The 17515-nt window shown below is 40.8% G+C and overlaps 1 protein-coding gene across 6 annotated transcripts in view; it reads right to left on the bottom strand.

Moving 5' to 3' along the window:
* LOC120860530 (WD repeat-containing protein 17-like) overlaps nt 1-17515 on the bottom strand; it is a 65178-nt gene that overhangs the window by 1260 nt on the left and 46403 nt on the right. For 2 of the 6 annotated variants that reach the window (XM_040236354.1, XM_040236351.1), the window contains 12 exons: nt 16691-16755; nt 13857-13989; nt 13310-13401; nt 11960-12059; nt 10924-11063; nt 7846-7866; nt 7543-7654; nt 4767-4908; nt 4389-4491; nt 3429-3530; nt 1957-2055; nt 1456-1639 (listed from right to left, as the gene is read on the bottom strand). In XM_040236354.1, coding sequence (XP_040092288.1) covers nt 1456-1639; nt 1957-2055; nt 3429-3530; nt 4389-4491; nt 4767-4908; nt 7543-7654; nt 7846-7866; nt 10924-11063; nt 11960-12059; nt 13310-13401; nt 13857-13989; nt 16691-16755 — 1293 coding nt within the window. Of the gene's footprint in view, nt 1-1455; nt 1640-1956; nt 2056-3428; nt 3531-4388; nt 4492-4766; nt 4909-5000; nt 5093-7542; nt 7655-7845; nt 7867-10923; nt 11064-11959; nt 12060-13309; nt 13402-13856; nt 13990-16690; nt 16756-17515 lie in introns of those variants that run through there. The other 4 variants (XM_040236352.1, XM_040236353.1, XR_005720348.1 and 1 more) reach the window with 3 other exon arrangements.

The following is a 17515-nucleotide window of genomic DNA, read 5'->3' as shown; positions in this document are numbered from 1 at the left end:
CAGGACCGAGCCACTAACACTTCAAGTGATAAGAGCGTGTTGTTAGCAAATTATTTTCAGATATTCAAAACTCCATTTATATGCAGTAGACAGCTTCCTATTCACAGGTACTTGAAATTTCAGTTTTAACAAGGACACATTAATTTTCTGCAGGAACCAAAATATCCCAGGTGAGTAGAACTCCCCCTGAATTAGTCATTTGTGCCTGAGTGTATGTCAGATAATTAGTAGATCCTTTCTTAAGGTGGGTTTGGGTGCAGAGAGGTTAGACAGCCTGTGGAGTAGATTGATTGTCTCAGAAGGAGCAAAAGCCCTGAAGAGGAGGAAGAAACAGGAAGTCTGTCAAGTACGAGAAGTGGTACATGCAGGGCAGTTAGGGGCACTGAGGATACAGTCTAAAAGCTGCAAGATGGGTTTTGCTATTAATTATAAATGACTGAATTTACTGCTTTGGTTCTTAATCTCCGAACATAAGTGGATAGTAAGCACATATCCTATTTGGTTTCCTGTCTGTGGTTTGGAATATACTGGTGTGTTCTGAAGACTTAGTTTTCAGGGTCAAGTCAAGCTGCAGTTAGATTTTTCATTGGTAGCAAGACATCTGACTAGTTATCCCCCCAAATACCTTTCTCCACTGATGTGGCACATTAGAGATGTAATTAGCTATGTTACATTAGAGATACAAGAATCCACTTGGGGACACGTGATGAGGCCTGGGGGATGGCATTCTTTTGGTCCCATCTGTCTCCAGTAGCACTTCATGGGGATTCAGCTTTGTTTACTTCTTGGGGACACCTACAACTGCTCCTGGCTCTGAAATGATGAAAGCGTCTCTATTTTTTGGCAATAATGGCACCCTTGGGCCACACGGGCAGGCCTGGCATTGTTCAGCATCGTTACTTTGCGCAAGAGGGGTCATTCCTTGGGAATTAGCCATCCCTCATGATAGAACCCTGTAATTTTTAATCACTGAGAAGTTCACTAAGTCAATGTAAGAATATGCATAATATGTAGATTTATTATACATCTATCAGTTTTTAATTGCTTTGTGTTTATAAAATACCAGTGGAGACTATTAAGTTACATTTAATCTACTGAGAGAACAATTTGTAACTCTGTTGACTGTTGCTTTGTCTCCCTTATTTAATTTCCCTAAGGAAATTATCTCTATGAATTTTAAAACATATGTTACTAAGTATACATGCCATTTGTTACTAAGTGTATCTGTTATATGAATTGCTTTTATGATAAAAAGTACAATGACTATGTCTCTGGATTTAAGGAGAGAGAAACCACTTATATCAAATACAAAAGCTTATTAAGGGCAATATTTTCTCACTGGGCCTCAGGTTTCTTTATACTTTTATTCAGATTATTTTAAGTTCTCATTTCAAAAAGTAATGAAAAAACAAAAATGACGGGCATGCATAATTTATGCTTGACATTAGGCTGTACCTGGATTTTCAATCCCGTAAGACAAGAGATGTGAATATCGGAATGACTGGGAAGATTCGACCCAGTCACATAATCTGGTCCAACAATTCCTCTGAGTGGTTCTTCCTTTAGTCTCTTCAATAAAGTTGCATAAACCAGCCTTTGTGAATCAGAAGGGGGCGTATATGGAGAGTCTTCTGATGACCTGTATTTCCAACAGATATTCCATTTTTATTTTTGTTGAATCACAGGATTGTCAAGGTTCAGATTAAAAACAGTCCCCAATGATAAGTTAGTCCTTTGTAAGTGATGGCAAATTAACTTTAGACTTAATTTACAGTAAAAGGAAGGACTTGAAAAAGGCAGAAGAGTGTTATAAATTATTACTGAGTGTGTGCTAAACAACCCAAGATTCATTCTCCTGCCAAAATAAATAATGAGACAACAATTTACAAGTCTGTCTACAATATTAAGCAATACATTCTGTATTTAATTTTTATATCAGATTTTATATTCACTCACGGGTTGACAATCTGTGTGCAAGCTCTCCATGCGTCCAGTTCCTCAGAAAGGTGTTCAATTTTTAAAGGCACTGACACTTTCCGCCGTTTTAACAGCTGACTGAAACACGCCAGAAAGAAATTAATATCTGACATCCATGACGAAGACAGCAAAAACGCAAATGAATTCCAAACAATGGCAATTTTAGATATACACTGTTGTTCACATATCTATGTGTATATGTAAATATATGTGTGTGCACGCACGTGCGTGTGTGGGTGTCTGTGTGTGTAACTCTCTGGTAAGTCAAACATATTCAATAAATGCTGGATGACAGGATGAGCAATGCTGAGTAACACTCAGAAATTCCCTTATATCTTAATATTGTTGAAAGTTGCTTTCCATTTATGGTTATGCTGCTGGCATAGATTTTTCCTCGAGTGCCCTGTGACATCAGAGATTCGTTCGACAGCTCCAGGTGCAGGCCCACAGTAACACAGCCCTCCACCTCGACGAGAGGGGTAAGTCGGGAAGGAGAGCGCTCCGTTTCTCTCAGAACCCCGTGCCCACAGGAAGGAAACTCAGAATAACTGCTTCACCACAGACTCTCAGCATCTTAGGAGTCACCTACTCTAGAGATGGTACTTTCGGGGACAAGGCACTGAGTTTTATTTTTGAGTACGACAAGTTTTAGGCATGAGGGTTGAGTTCAGCAAGCTGTCCTGAAAACACAGGAGTTTGGCAGGTAGGTCATATCTGAATATAAAATATGAAATAGGGAATATCTGCCACTGACCAACCTCTTTACTTTGCATTTTTCTCCTGTGGAGATGGGCAAGCTTGAAATAAGAGTTTCTCATCTTCTTTTAAAAGCAGATTACACAGTCCTGGCCAGTGGTCTGCAGGCACACAGCACGAAGGAAAACTTCCTTCCAGAATCAGAAGCTCCTGCCCACTGTGGTCTCCATCCGGTCACCCTCAACTCTCCTTCCCACTTCAAATGTAGGCACGATACACAGAGGGCAAGAAGCTAGCTGCTAACTCTGTCACTCAGGCAGGAGGAAGGAAGCCAAGGATGTCAGAGTTGAAAGAAGGGAAGAATCCAGATCCTTGATGGAATCTGCCCAGATGGTAAAGAATCTGCCTGCAATGCAGGAGGATCCAGGTTTGATCCCTGGGTCAGGAAGGTCCCCTGGAGAAGGGAATGGCAACCCACTCCAGTGTTCTTGCCTGGAGAATCCCATGCACAGAGGAGCCTGATGGGCTACAATCCATGGGGTTGCAAAGAGCTGGACATAACTGAGTGACTAATACTTTCACTCACTGTTAATTCGTATCACTTACTGCTGCTTTATTATGAAGCACATGTTTAGTAAATAAATGGACATGTGGAAAATGTATTTGTTGCCTCTACAATGCACTTAAGATGCTAATCATCTCAGTGAAAGGCACTCACTTCTCTAATGTCTTAATCAGAGAGAAACTGCTTTTACCTCGTGTACTCATACAGTGCTGGAATGATGCTTTGATACTGCCTTCTGATAGCCAGTAATGCGCCAACGTACCCACATAGTATCAGCAACTCATTTCGAGCTCTAGAAGAGAATGTATTTATTTTTAAAAATTCTATAATCTGAGGTACAGAGCATTGCTCTTAAATAGTTATTGAACTTGTGTCTCATTTTGATTTATAACATTTATAGCAGAATATGCTTAGAAATTTTTCTAAATGTAAAGATGTTTTATTCATCAGTTAACTCCTATTCAGACATGTACCGAATAATACAAATTGTATTTTAAAATAAAAGTCTTTAAATAATATTGAACTCTTGCCTTCTTGTTTTCCTCTCTCCCCCGTCGGTCCCTGCGACTCCTGCCAAAGTGTCACAGCCTGCTGCACCAGTTTCCCATGTGGCATTCCAACAAAAACAGCCTAAAGCCTTGCTAAGAAATATATACACTGTTCTTGGGACTTTAGCTACAGGGGTAATAATGTCCTTAAATGATACCTGAATTCAAGGACGGTGTCTATTTTTTTACTTTCTAGCACTTTCACTTCTTTGCCCAGCCTAGTATGCTTTGTGTACATGGATGTTTAAGAGCTTGACCACTACACAGACCACTGGGGACACGTGGTCCAAAAGGACCCCAAAGCTCTGAAGTAGCCCTGTTTGAACCAGGTGTGTCTGTGTGTGTCTTTGTGTACAGACAGACAGACACAGACACAGACACACATACACACATGGTATTAGGAAATGGGGCCAGTAAGATTTATCTTAGGTTTCAAAGTGACCTCTCTATTTTTACTTAAGGAGAAAACAAAATGTAATTTTTCTACATGTGCACCTATCTGTCCAAGAGATCTTATTTCTTCATCTGAACACCAAAAACAATACAGCCATTTTGAAACATTGCATAAGTTTGGTTACGTATTTTGGGGAAAAAGTACTCACTCAGTACATGTATGCAAGACCAGTTTTTCAGTACGAATGTAACTCAACAGGTCAAGAACGGGGTAAATGGTGTCCAAAGTCCAATCTGAACTACTGATGTGTTCTGGCAAAATAAAACCAGAGTCTCTAAATAAAAGGATTAAAACTTGTTCATTCAAATTTTAACTTGTGTGATTGATTCTTTTCTGGTCAATGCTATCTGCCTGTTTATTTTCTAGATCCCAGTCAGGTCCCACTACCAAACCATCAGCAATCTCTTTCTTTTTAAAATTCAAGATGGCTAGTACTTTATTTTTAAGCCTTTTAAAAAAATCAATACAAGTGAAAATACCAAATAAAAGAGTAGATTTTAAATTATACTACCAACTAAATACATACCTTTGATGAAGTCAATGCCAATAGGAAGGGCTTTTTCAGGTTCTTGACTTAGCAAGTAATACTTTATAGTTTCAAATATTTTGCCATCAGCATGGGCTGTCTCAGCTAACTGCATACATTCTTCTACTGTGGGTAGCTTGCACTAGAAAAGAATTGGTTTGATGACAATGCTACTAATATTTATAGGAATAAAAGCAATAGTAATAATATAAGTGCTAAATATTTCCAAAATACCTGGTATGTTTCTCTAATTAAAGTTGCTGAAAATAGATGTAAATGAAATAATCTGTACTGGGAACATACATTTATGTTAATATCTTTAACATCTAAAAACAATAAATATGATATTATCTAATGAGTCAATACTTTTAAACACACAATAAAAAAGGTGGAAGAAAATTGTCCTGATTGTAATAATGGGATTAGTACCCACAAATGTCATTTAGCAGGAATGCTAAAATTAGTTATTTTAGAACAAATATACTCACTAGTGTCAAAAATTACATTAAATGTAGAAAACACAAAGGTAATGTTTATGTGTCCTCTACACGGTAACTAACTTTCACTTGACCTTGAGACACAGTAACTTTATTTTGAATAGGAAGGCAAAAAAAGGACAAGCTCTTTACAGCTTTTTTTTTAGCTTTGACATTCTGAAATGCCACGAAGTAGAGATTTGAGCCTATGAAATTATATTACTGTAAAATGAAAAGCAACATTTTTTCAAATAATTTTTCTGTTAAAACTGAGAATCTACTCCTCCTTCATGGAAGTTCTGCTTCCAAAACATGGGTGGGGATTAATTTAGCTTTTATGTAAACTTCTGATATGTTCACGATTTTTGAAGCACAGGTGTTAAGAGTGCGTTGGTTTGCTCCTAAGCGAGGCTACATAGCTCACTGCCCTGTCTCACTAATCTTTGCAAACACTGCGATGCAGCTTCTGCTGCAGAAACATTTGTGTCGGACGGAAGGTGATGTGGTTCATCCACAAGGTCAACTGTCTCCTTTGAGATTTGTCACTCTCATCCTTCTCTTTTTCTAATATCCCCTCAAGTTACTAAGAGTGTTTATTTATTAATGTGTTTATTCAATAGTTTCATATTTTTTCTGTTTAAAAAATATTGATTTATTTGGCTGTGCCAGGTCTCAGCTGTGGCCTGTGGGATCTAGTTCCCTGACCAGGGATCAAGCCCGGGCCTCTTGTATTGGGAGCATGGAGTCTTGGCCACTGGATCACCAGGGAAGTCCCAAATGGAATATTTTAGACCCCTCAACCTCTCAAAAAATGTACAAACTAAATTACAAGTGCTCATGTGTATGTGACATTTCATCTAACGTTCCCCATCTGTATTCCCTGAAAGCCAGTTATTTGCTGAGCAACTACTCTATGACAGGAACTGTGCCTGGTTAGACAGAAAAAACGTTTCTTCACTTTGATACATGCTCTGAGAGTAGAGGGAATTAAAGAATGGTCCCCACTGAAATTTCATTCTGACACAGAACATGACAAGAGCAGGTTGATCATTCCTGTAATTCTTACCCTATCTTAAAATTCTCAAAGCTATATAACTTAATATTTAAATATAATTTTTAGAGGAGTTGCTTGGTGGCCTAGTGGATTCCAGGCGTTTACTACTGTGGCCCTGGGTTCAATCCCTGGTTGGGGAATTGAGATCCCCCAAGGTGTGCATTGTGGCCGAACACACACACACACACACACACACACACACACACACGGATTTTTAGTCTTGCAAAATTCTCCAGAGTTAGTAACACATTTACACATATTACCTAGTCTTTCTAAAGAGTTATTAATGAAGTCTGATCCAAGAGTCCAATCATACTCTTTTGGAACGTATGATAAAAACAGCAGGTGAACACTGTTATAAAACTATGTACACAGATGATTTTCAAAAGGAAAATCCCATGATGTGTACATGGTTTAATAATCTGCTTTTTATTTTACTGTTCTACAGCCATCCACCAATAAAAACAGAACTTCATCATTTTTTAACAGGTTAACAGCACTAACATATAGAAATGTACCATAATGAATACAATCTCCTTATTGCTGAATATTTTGATCACTTTTGTATGTAATCTTGATAGATTCCTGTATTCTGTAACGGAGCCTTTATAAAAAGCACTTTAGAATAAGCATGCAAATTTCATTATACTTCAGTAATTCTTTTCAAGATCCTATTTTTTAAAAGCCAGCATGCATGTGTGCATGCTAAGTCGCTTCAGTTGTTTCCCACTCTCTGCGACTCTATGGACCATACCCCGCCAGGCTTCTCTGTCCATGGGATTCTCTGGGCGTGGGTACCTTATGACGCAAAGGGCTTGGGATGGGCAGTTACATGTATTGATGCTCTCACTTCAACATTAACCAATTATGGCAAGTTCCTTACCTTCTCCAAGTTCACTTTCTTTATAAATTAGGAACAGTATGCCCCGCTTTCCAGGGTTTTGTGAGACTTGAGTCAATAGCCAACAGATGTGCAAATTTAGAACAGCCCCCCAAATACAGTAAAATTCAATCAATGTTTTTGTTACTGTTATAATTTTTGCTGTCTTTATAAGAGGATCCTGAAAGGATCATGTTTGTTTCTCTGCAAGAATTTCTATCTGACCAAACCTAAAACTAACGAAATCACAGCACGACGTTCCAAATGGGAACAATGAGTACGGGGGAGCCTGGTGGGCTGCCATCTACGGGGTCGCCCAGAGTCGGACACGACTGAAGCGACTTAGCAGCAGCAGCAGCAGCATACCTTCTCGTGGAGATGGCTTATCTCTTCAGTGCCCCCGGGGCAGAAAGCACAGAGCTTCACCAACTGTAGTTCACTGTCAGGAGTCAGGAGGAGAAGGTCAGCTGCCAAATCCCTATTCACATGACAAAAGGGGAAACGTGAAGGAGGAAAAAACTGAGAAACGTTTCAGAACTCTTTCAAAGGAAGGAGAATCTCCCGTGCCTTTCTATTTACATAAAGAGTACTGATTCCCTACTTCATTATGAAATTCCTGTAAATGTAGATTACAGAAACCGAAGGGCATGCAGGAAAACTAGGCAATACCTGTATCCGACGGATGGAAAGCTAAAAAGAAAACACATTTGAATGTCATGAATCTGTGATGAAAGCCAAGAAAAGGCGAACTTTTACCAATAAGTGTAAAAGCAAAAAAAGAAGTGTTCTTGGTTTATAAAAGCATATTCTCTTAAGATAATACAGCTCTTAATTATTATGTTTTAAATTTGTGGAGCTCTACTAATAGCCACGAGGATTATACACTTCACCTGGAGATAAGCCTGCTCCATGTATTTCAGCGTATGCACTTGATCCTGGTTTCTGGTACACATACCTATGGCTGCATAAAGGAAGGGCTCTTGAAGGGAGTTAAGAAGAAACAAGTTTGCTTTCTATTAAAAGCATCCTCTGTGGCTCAGCAGTAAAGCCTGCCTGCCATGCAGGAGCCGCAGCAGACGTGGGTTCAGTCCCTGGGTCAGGAAGGTCCCCTGGAGGAGGGCATGGCAGCCCACTCCAGTGTTCTTGCCTGGAGAATCCCATGGACAGAGGAGCCTGGTCGGCTACAGGCCATGGGGTTGCAGAGAGTCAGACACGACTGAACTAAGCATGCATGCAACACAGGATGTATATTCAGTTCAAAGATCTTTAATCCTCTTCAAAATTTAATATCTATTTATTGTTCGCTCCTTTTTCAGTTTTTAGAAAGAAGTAATCACATTTTATTTGAATGAGATGCTGACTTCTAGCATACAGTCAGTCACCTTTGTGGGTAAGTTGTCTGAGTTAGACCTCACACTTCCTTGGGTTTGAGGCAGTAAGGAACTGGGTCCCCAGGAGGGCTGGTCAGTGTTAAGATACATTCACATCTGACGCTGACGGTGGGGCACCACTCAGTTCTTCGGGGGGAGGGAGCTCTTACATCACTGTGAGATACGGGTCAATTTTAGAGTAACTCTAAGATTATCGATTCACTCTGAAGCCTCCAGACCCAACAGGAAAGGAGACTGGGAAGCTCTGTTCTCTTTCTGACTTAGCTGTAGTCAGCTGAATGTCTGTGTTCCCCCTAAAGTCCTAAGCTGACGTCTAACCCTCAACGTGATGGTATTAGCAGGTAGAGTCTTTGGGAGGGTGCAGTGCAGAGCCCTGAGGAAAGGGGTCAGTGCCCTGATAAAGGAGGCCACAGGGAGTTTCCTAACCCTTTTCTCCATGTGAGCACAGCAAAAACAGCCAGTAAGAACCAGGAAGCCTGCTCTTATCAGACACCAAATCTGCCAGTTTATCTTGAACTTCCCTCTCTCCAGAACCGTGAATAATACATTTCTCTTGTTTACAGGCCACCCAGTCTGTGGTATTTTACACTAAGATAGTAGCTAAGAGTAGAAACTATAAAGCCAATTTATGTAACTTTTAGTTTTGGTCATAAAATTCACTGAGACCAGTAAGTCTCGGTAAAATCATGCCACTGTCGAGCACGCAGTGAACTGCATAAGCAGGGACAGCAGTGTCCTTAGCTGTGATCAGCACCATCATCGTCCTCTGTACCGTCCAGCAGGGGCGTCTGCATCATCCACTGTTCAGACTGGGGGGGTGTGTGCAGGCAGTGCGGAGAAGCGAAGTCCTGACGAGCAAGCTCATTTAAAATTTCTCAAGGTTCTAAGTATTTTGAGGAAAGAGAAGACAGAAGTCTAAAATCATCTTTATCCAACAAGCCCCTGTTGAGGGACAGGACCGTCTCCGCCATCCACGGTGAAGCACGGTCCGCCCTAGGGAGCAGGCTCTGAGACACAAGGAAGAACAGCTCTGAGCTCCAGCCTCCCGGGGTCTTTCCCAGGTTTAACTCTGAAGAGCAGAGCTCCCCAACCTCCGGGATCTAACGCCTGATGACCTGAGGTGGAGCTGATGTAATAATAATAGAAATAAAGTGCATAATGAATGTTGTATGCGTCAATCTTCCCAAAACCATCTCCCCTCTTCCAGGGTGTGGAAAAACTGTCTTCCACGAAACTGGTCCCTGGTGCCAAAAGGTTGGAGACTGTTGTCTTAGAGCATCACCCAAATTGGTTCCAAGTGTACAGTCATACCATCTTTGTTATTACTCTCCACTAGAAGAGACTTTATTTTCTAAACTTCTAACTAATACACAAGTACCAGCCAGAATGAGTGTAGATATGCAGAATTTACAACGTGGGAATGTGTGGTCCTGATAATCTTAGAAAGTGTATGCTCTATTGTTTCATGATGCTTTGTGTGCTTGAAATATCACAAATTAGAACTGGTTTACTTCAGAATAAGTGATAGTAGATTTCATTATATGCTCACAGTCGTTCTTACTATTAATTCATGTTCATGGCACCATTTCCTTCACAATCTTATCTTTTACTTACACGTGGGTCTCCCGCATTGTAGGCAGATGCTTTACCATCTGAGCCACAGGGAAGTCTTTTATTTACACAGGAGACATTTAAAAATGCAATATTTTTAAATGTGATATTTAAAAATATTGCATATCACATTTAAAAATATTGCATTTTAAAAATATCACATGCAACTTTTTAAAAAATGCATTTTATCACTATGAAACTATTCTTTAACTCTAGAAATGCTCACCATGTACATATATATATATAATGGAATATTACTCAGACATAAAAAGGAGTGAAATCAGGTCATTTGTGATGATGTGGTTGGATCTAGTCTGTCACACACAGTGAAGTAAGTTAGAAAGAGAAAAACATCACTTATTTTAACGCATATATATGGAATGTAGAAAAGTGATACAGATGAACCTATTTCCAGGGCAGGAACAGAGACAAAGACCGAGAGGAAGGACTTGGGGACACGGCAGGGGAAGGAAAGGGTGGGGCTCACTGCAAGAGGAGCGCTGATGCATACGCCCGCCACGCATGAGCAGACAGCAAGTGGGAGGCTGCTCGGTAACAGGGAGCTCAGCTCGGGGCTCCGTGACCACCTCGAGGCGTGGTGGGATGGGGCTGGGTGGCAGGGGGTCCCAGAGGGAGAGGGTGTATGCACACATGTAGCCGATTCACTTCCCTGTACAGCAGAAACTATTAATAACATAATACTGTAGAGCAATCACACTCCCCATTAGAAAAGAAGAACGCTCACCACGCTGGGATCATCATGCACTTCCTCGCCAGTAACTCCAGGGCATAGTGGGTTGCGGGTGCTGCGGGCTCCCCCAGCACGGTGCCCACACACACAGCCAGCTCTAGCTCGTTTCCACGAATCAGGTACGCCATAGCCAGCTTGCTCAATGAGAAGATAACGCCTTCAGTTTCACAGGCAGGATCATTACTCCCCGCCAAGCTCACAAAGTAGATCAAGCTGTATTAACCTAGAGCTGATTATTCTTATAAGATGGTGAGTGTAATATTTCTATAATGTACTTGTCCCTTCTCCAGGGATCTTCCCGACCCAGGGGCTGAACCCAGGTCCCCCAAATTGCAGGCAGATTCTTTACCATCTGAGCCACCAGGGAAGCCCACAGGGTACTCAGGCAAGGGCAACTACAATTTTCAGCTGGGAAAGCTGATAAAGGGACATAGAGTAATTTTTATAATTAAAGAGTTTTGAACCTTTGCCTACATTTTTGGAATTAATTAACAACGGGCTGTCTGCAATAGCCTCAACATGTCCTTCAGTCCATCAGAAAAAGTAAATTCTTAGAATCTTCCTCAACAGTGTACACTGATTATCAATTATCCCTTCCAGTCAATATATCTAAGGATACATGCAAAATAGAACCAGTATCTTTACTTAATGGTTTTCCCATGACATTAGTGGATTGAATGAAAAATAATTTAAAAACATAACTTGTGAAGAACATACTAAAGTGTTTATAAAAATAACTGCTTTCAAAAGTCAGATATTCTGAGTTCCAGGGCAGTGATTTTTCCCTTCACCACATTAGTGCTTCTTATATATGATAAAAACTTAGAGTAAGATTGTCACAAATATGTATCTTGTGATAAAAATTTAAAAATAGGTGAATAAAAGATTTCATAATCTGCAGAGTTAACCTGTGTTTACTGAGTATGGAATCGCTCAGGCTCAGAAAGCATGCAAAACCGGATCTTACACAGAAAGTCACGGGATCTTTCCCCCTCAAACATCATGACACGCGAGCCACCTTGAAATGTACCTCAATATTGTCCACAGCCAGGTGGCAACAGGAGGCTAGAACTGCTCGGCCATCTTGAAAATACCATTCTGCCAGCTCTCTGCAGGCTTCCTGCAGGAGTCTAGGAAGAAGCAGCATACATATTCAATGGACACACAAGGACTCCTTCATAAAAGTGAATGGATGCTCTTTTATAATAAGCTGATTAAGGGATCAAACAAGATTTAATTGTATATCCTTGGTTTGGGTATAGAGATTGATTTGGGGGTAAAAATCAGGAAAGCAGTCTTTCTTAGTAGATGAGCTGACAAACCACCTCCCTCTCCCAATTTTTCCTCTTTTCAGAAAAGCCTAATTTTAAGAATATTCTATCCTACACTGAATAATTTATGCCTCAGCTATAGGGGCAATTAACATGAAAAGAATTATAGGTTGAAAATTTATGTGGACATGGGAACAGGGGTAGTGTATGTTGCTAACAGATCATTAAATGCCAAGTTTAGAAATGGCAGGGGATAGCTGCAAAGGACCAGGAAGGAATATGTCAGTCTTAATATGCTTAACATTTTGTGGTCATTTTTCACTTGATAAGTGTCCTAAAAGTTTAAATATCCTATTTTCTGGATCAATGATAGGAGCAAAGAGGAGACACAAAGAAAGGCAGATTATTAGATTTGAAAATGGTCAAAAGGCTGGAGAATCCTAATTTCTATTCCTTTTAAAAACATAAGTATTTTATTTATTTTTTTTAGATTAAAAAAAAAAGCTTACTGGATTACAGTTGATTTATACTCTTGTGTAGTTTCTTCTGTATAGCAAAGCACATACATAAACCCACTCTTCCTTAGATTCTTTTCCCATATAGGTCATTACAGAGTATTGAGGAAAGTTCCCTTGCTATACAGTGGGTCCTTATCAGTTATGTTTTATATACACTAGTGTGTATGTGTCAAGAGGCCCAGATGTTATTCTAGACGCCAACATCGGATTGTGAATGATGTCAGGGAGATGCTATCCACACTGAGTCTATGGTGAAACATTCACAAATAGCGTTTATTTTCACTGCCTCTCCTCCCCAGCAGGTCTGATCAGATTTTCAAGGATTTAGGCGCTTTATATGCAATTACTGTACTGAAATGCAGTTTGCTTTTCTGGAAGCTATGTTAAGATGTGTGCAGACTGTGTCTACATGCCTGACTTTTTCCTCTCATCCAGGGGCAGACGCTGCGATGAAATGAGACTGCGGTGAGAAATGCAGCTGAGGACGCGGGACAGCCAAGCGCTCTGTGTACAAGGAAGGATGACCTCAAAAGCCCCTAAAGGGAAACCAGCCACAAAAAATAGACTCCAAGCAAAGGATGAGTCGCTCACTCATTAAAGTCTTCCTTGTAGATATCATCAGAAAAAGAAGGTCCTTTGGGTGTCGAAACATGGAAGGTCTGCACATTTCCTTCACAAGCAGCCTGGAATTTAATGCAATCTTTGGTTAATCTTTGGCTGTTGATAATAGACCAACTTCAGAAAATTATTTTGAACAAAGTATATTCAAACCATGTTTGAAATTCATACTACAATTTGGAGATACCCTTAGAATTTGGAAAACAAACAAACAAACAAACCCATAAATTACACTGTATCAACACGAAGCATCAAGTCTACCTGAAAGAGTTGATCAAATGTACACAGTGTTCAGCAAAATAGACCAGATCAGAATTCACAAGTGCTTCTGTTTAAAGATTTAAAAGAAACTCAGTGTGATCAGAGCAAAGGCAGGGTGATGGAAATGTCTAGGAAAGATGGCCAGGATACGGGCAGAGGCCAAGGCACCTATGACTTTATCAATCACTTGAACACGACCACCCCCTCCCAAACTCGCCCCCACAAAGCTGTGCAGCCCATGTAAATTACGTGTTTTTACCTGTGCAACAAGCAGAGCTTCTTTAAGCTGACCTCTTGACATAAAAAAATGGACTAATTTTTTCACATCACCGATGGCTATGCAGTATGGAATGACATCATCCTTATCTTCCTGGATTAACTGATCAGCTCTCCTAATAAAGTAACAACAATGTTTTTTACGAAATACTAATTTCAAGGTTCTCAGCTGGACTCAGATTTTCTGAAATGCTGAAAATATCTAAAATTTGATCAGCATTCACAAAGACTTAGCTTTATAATCACATCATTATTGGAGGATAAAAGTTTTCTGAAACAATACTATAGGCACTTGTTTCTTCCATAAAACACTGCAGATTTTCCTATTTTAAAGGCACTGAACAGGTCTTAAATCAATATAGCTTATCTACTAAAGTGAGGAATATATCTTTCTAAAAATAAGTTGTTACCTAGATATGTATGATGGAACATCTACTCTCAACTGGATTAATGTCTATTAAAGACAGAGAATTTTAAATGTTTTCATGGCACCGTAATGAATGGACAAACTCTAAATGCAAGCAGGCTAAAATCATTAAAAAGGGTAATTCAAGAACACAGATATTGATAGTAAAATGCAAAACATTGTTAGTGGCCCAAGCAGGGTAGTTCAAAGAAAAATACTGTTCCAGATATTTGGGGGGGAAAGGGGACCTGAGTTTGGAGATTATGGAGGATATACACGTGTCTGTCTGTCTCTCTCTTTCTGTATCCATCACTGTCTGTCTCTCTTTTTCTGTTTTTGGTCCCACTTTCTCAACGACCAACCTCATCAGCCCCACTCTTAATGTTTAACCTTAGTTTTGTTGAAAACTAATCTGGCATATTTAATCTATGCTGGTATTTGCATTAAACTACATTTCAATTGCCAACCTCTGGGCGGGTGCAGTAGACACTTTTCATATGGTCTGCCTTCCCTGGTGGCTCAGATGGTAAAGAATCTACCTGCAACGCAGGAGACCTGGGTTCGATCCCTGAGTTGGCAAGATCCCCTGGAGAAGGAAATAGCAACCCACTCCAGTACTCTTGCCTGGAGAATCCCATGGACAGATGAGCCTGGTGGGCCACAGCCACAGGTCTGCAGAGTCGGACATGGCTGAGCAACTAACAGATCACTGTTAACAGTCTCCAGTTCTAGGGTTTTTCCCAACAAGGCTTTCACCATCTGACTCTGACTTCCCTGTTACAGCTGTTAACAAACAACACTCTCTTCCAGGACATTTATAAGTTGGACTGAGAGACTGCCTTTCAATCTCTGCAAATGGTTGAATCCATAAAACATAAACCTGGAAGCTGAAGGGTGATGATTTTTTGGCCACCATGTGAACTAAGGAGCAGAGAAAAAAATAGGCGGGTTGGAACAAAATTGTTCTGTGACATAAATATCCTCCGTTAACTTGACTTTATTAAGGTCTCAGTGGGAGCAAGGACTTTACAATTGTTCAGTGAGGGTACATGAACTGAGAATCACTCAGGATTCTTAGAGCTTAGGATAGGGAGCCTGCAGTCTGAGGGCTGGAGCCAGCCTATTGCTTCACTTATTTGGGGAGAGTAGTTGCTGGAAACGGTCCCCTTTCCCTTGGTTAATGTGTTAATCCCCCTGGATTTCATGCTTAGTCTCTGATTGATTTTATTCGTACATGTGAGTCACAGCTGAATTTTTTCTAAACCATGAAACAAAACCCAAATGCTTCATTTTTAATGCCAGAAACAAGGTAATTACTCACTAAACAGTACTCGTCAGTAACTGGCACGTAGTGAGGACTAAATATTTGTGGAATGAACGAACAGGATAGAGAATAGTCTTATATTATGGGTTGGAATGCATCCCCTTCACTGCCACCAAAAGATCCAGGGAAGCCCTAACCCACGTGTGTGCTTTAGTCTCTTCAGTCGTGTCCGATTCTTTGCAACCCTATGGACTGCATGCAGCCCAGCAGGCTCCTCTGTCCATGGCATTTCCCAGGCAAGAATACTGGAGTGGGTTGCCATGCCCTCCTCCAAGGGATCTTCCCGACCCAGGGATAGAACATGTGTCTACTGCATTGCAGGTTGATTCTTTAAAGTGAATGTGACTTTATTTGGAAACTGGGTCTTCACTGAAATAGTTAATTAAGACAGGGTTATACCAGATTAGGGCAAACTCTAAATCTGATATGACCGGTATCCTCGTTCAAAAGGGGGAATGGAGACTCAGAGACACAGGGGGATAATGCACGTGAAGATAAGGGGGCCGCCGAAGTGCCAAGGGCTGTAATCACCAGAAGCCAGGGGAGAAGAGTGGACCTGATTCCTTCTCGAAACCTCCAAGAGAAAGCAACCCTGCCGACAGCTTGATAGCGGATTTCTAGCCTTCAGAACCTCCAGAATCGGGAGAGAACACATTTCTGTGGTTTGAAACACTCTGCGGTCCTTTGTTATGGCAGCTCTAGTAAGCCAATACACCTCAGAAAAAAATCTCATTTTCTGCATTCCATTCAGGGACATCCAGATAACCTTGTTTAGTGGTAAAACATCTTTACCATCAGCACTACTTGACATCCATACATTTCAACTGCAATACATTAAGCAGTGAGCATGTCGACTGATCCGTCCTTTCCTCTATCAACATGGGGAAATCACTGTTCTTATCAGACGTCAGGTCAAATACAAAAATGCCAAATGACTTATAACTGATTTGTTTATTGTATCAGGAGATACAAAATTCAGTTATCATTTAAAACAACAAAAAAGTCAAAAATCCCAAGGCTACTAGCATATGTACATGTTGTTTCCATTTTAACAAAACGTTAAATGTCCATCTGGGCACAGCCTTACCTCTGCATCAGCTTCTTCCAGTATTTCACAGACACGCTTGGAGCAACTGACAAGGCTTTGTCCCACTAGAACAGGAGAAAAGCAGAAACAGACCCATTTGGAGTGTGTGGTCTAACTCTTAACAGACATTTATTTTAAATGAACTCAAATCTATAATGTAAGTTTTTAAGCTGAATACACTCAGGAAAGCCACTCTCAGATGGCGGGACAGGAGCCATGCCTCTGCTTGGCTCTATTTCAGTCACCACCCACCTCTAGAAGGCAACCCACGTTCTCAATTTTAATAGGATGGATCCATCCTAACCTTTTTGGAGAACTCTGTTTTGCTAATTCTGTGCTCCCTAAAGATTGGGACATGCCGGAGGAGCACTCTTCAGCAGCTGACCCTCAGAGAAGATGCTTCTCTGGGCCAGTGTGGGATGGACAAACAGTGTTAGGGGAGTCCACTGGAAGCATATTAGCCAACATAGAGTTTTTCAGGAATCAGAGACTCCAGGCTTAGGCAGTGGTTCTCAAAGGCAAGGCTGTGTGAGAAGCTGGTGTGTGTGTGTGTCTGTGTGTGTGTGTCTGTGTGCGTGTGTGTGTCTGTGTGTGTGTCTGTGTGTCTGTGTGTGTATGTGTCTGTGTGTGTGTGTGTCTGTGTCTGTCTGTCTGTGTGTCTGTGTCTGTGTGTCTGTGTGTGTGTCTGTGTGTGTGTCTGTGTGCGTGTGTGTGTCTCTGTGTGTGTCTGTGTCTGTCTGTGTGTGTCTGTGTGTCTCTGTGTGTGTGTCTCTGTGTCTGTGTGTATGTCTCTGTGTGTGTCTGTGTGTGTGTCTGTGTGTGTGT

The sequence above is a fragment of the Oryx dammah genome, unplaced genomic scaffold (genome assembly GCF_014754425.2).
Source record: "Oryx dammah isolate SB20612 unplaced genomic scaffold, SCBI_Odam_1.1 HiC_scaffold_11081, whole genome shotgun sequence".
NCBI lineage: Eukaryota > Metazoa > Chordata > Mammalia > Artiodactyla > Bovidae > Oryx > Oryx dammah.
The sequence above is the reverse complement of the archived record's forward strand: the minus strand, read 5'-3'. Positions and strand labels throughout refer to the sequence as shown.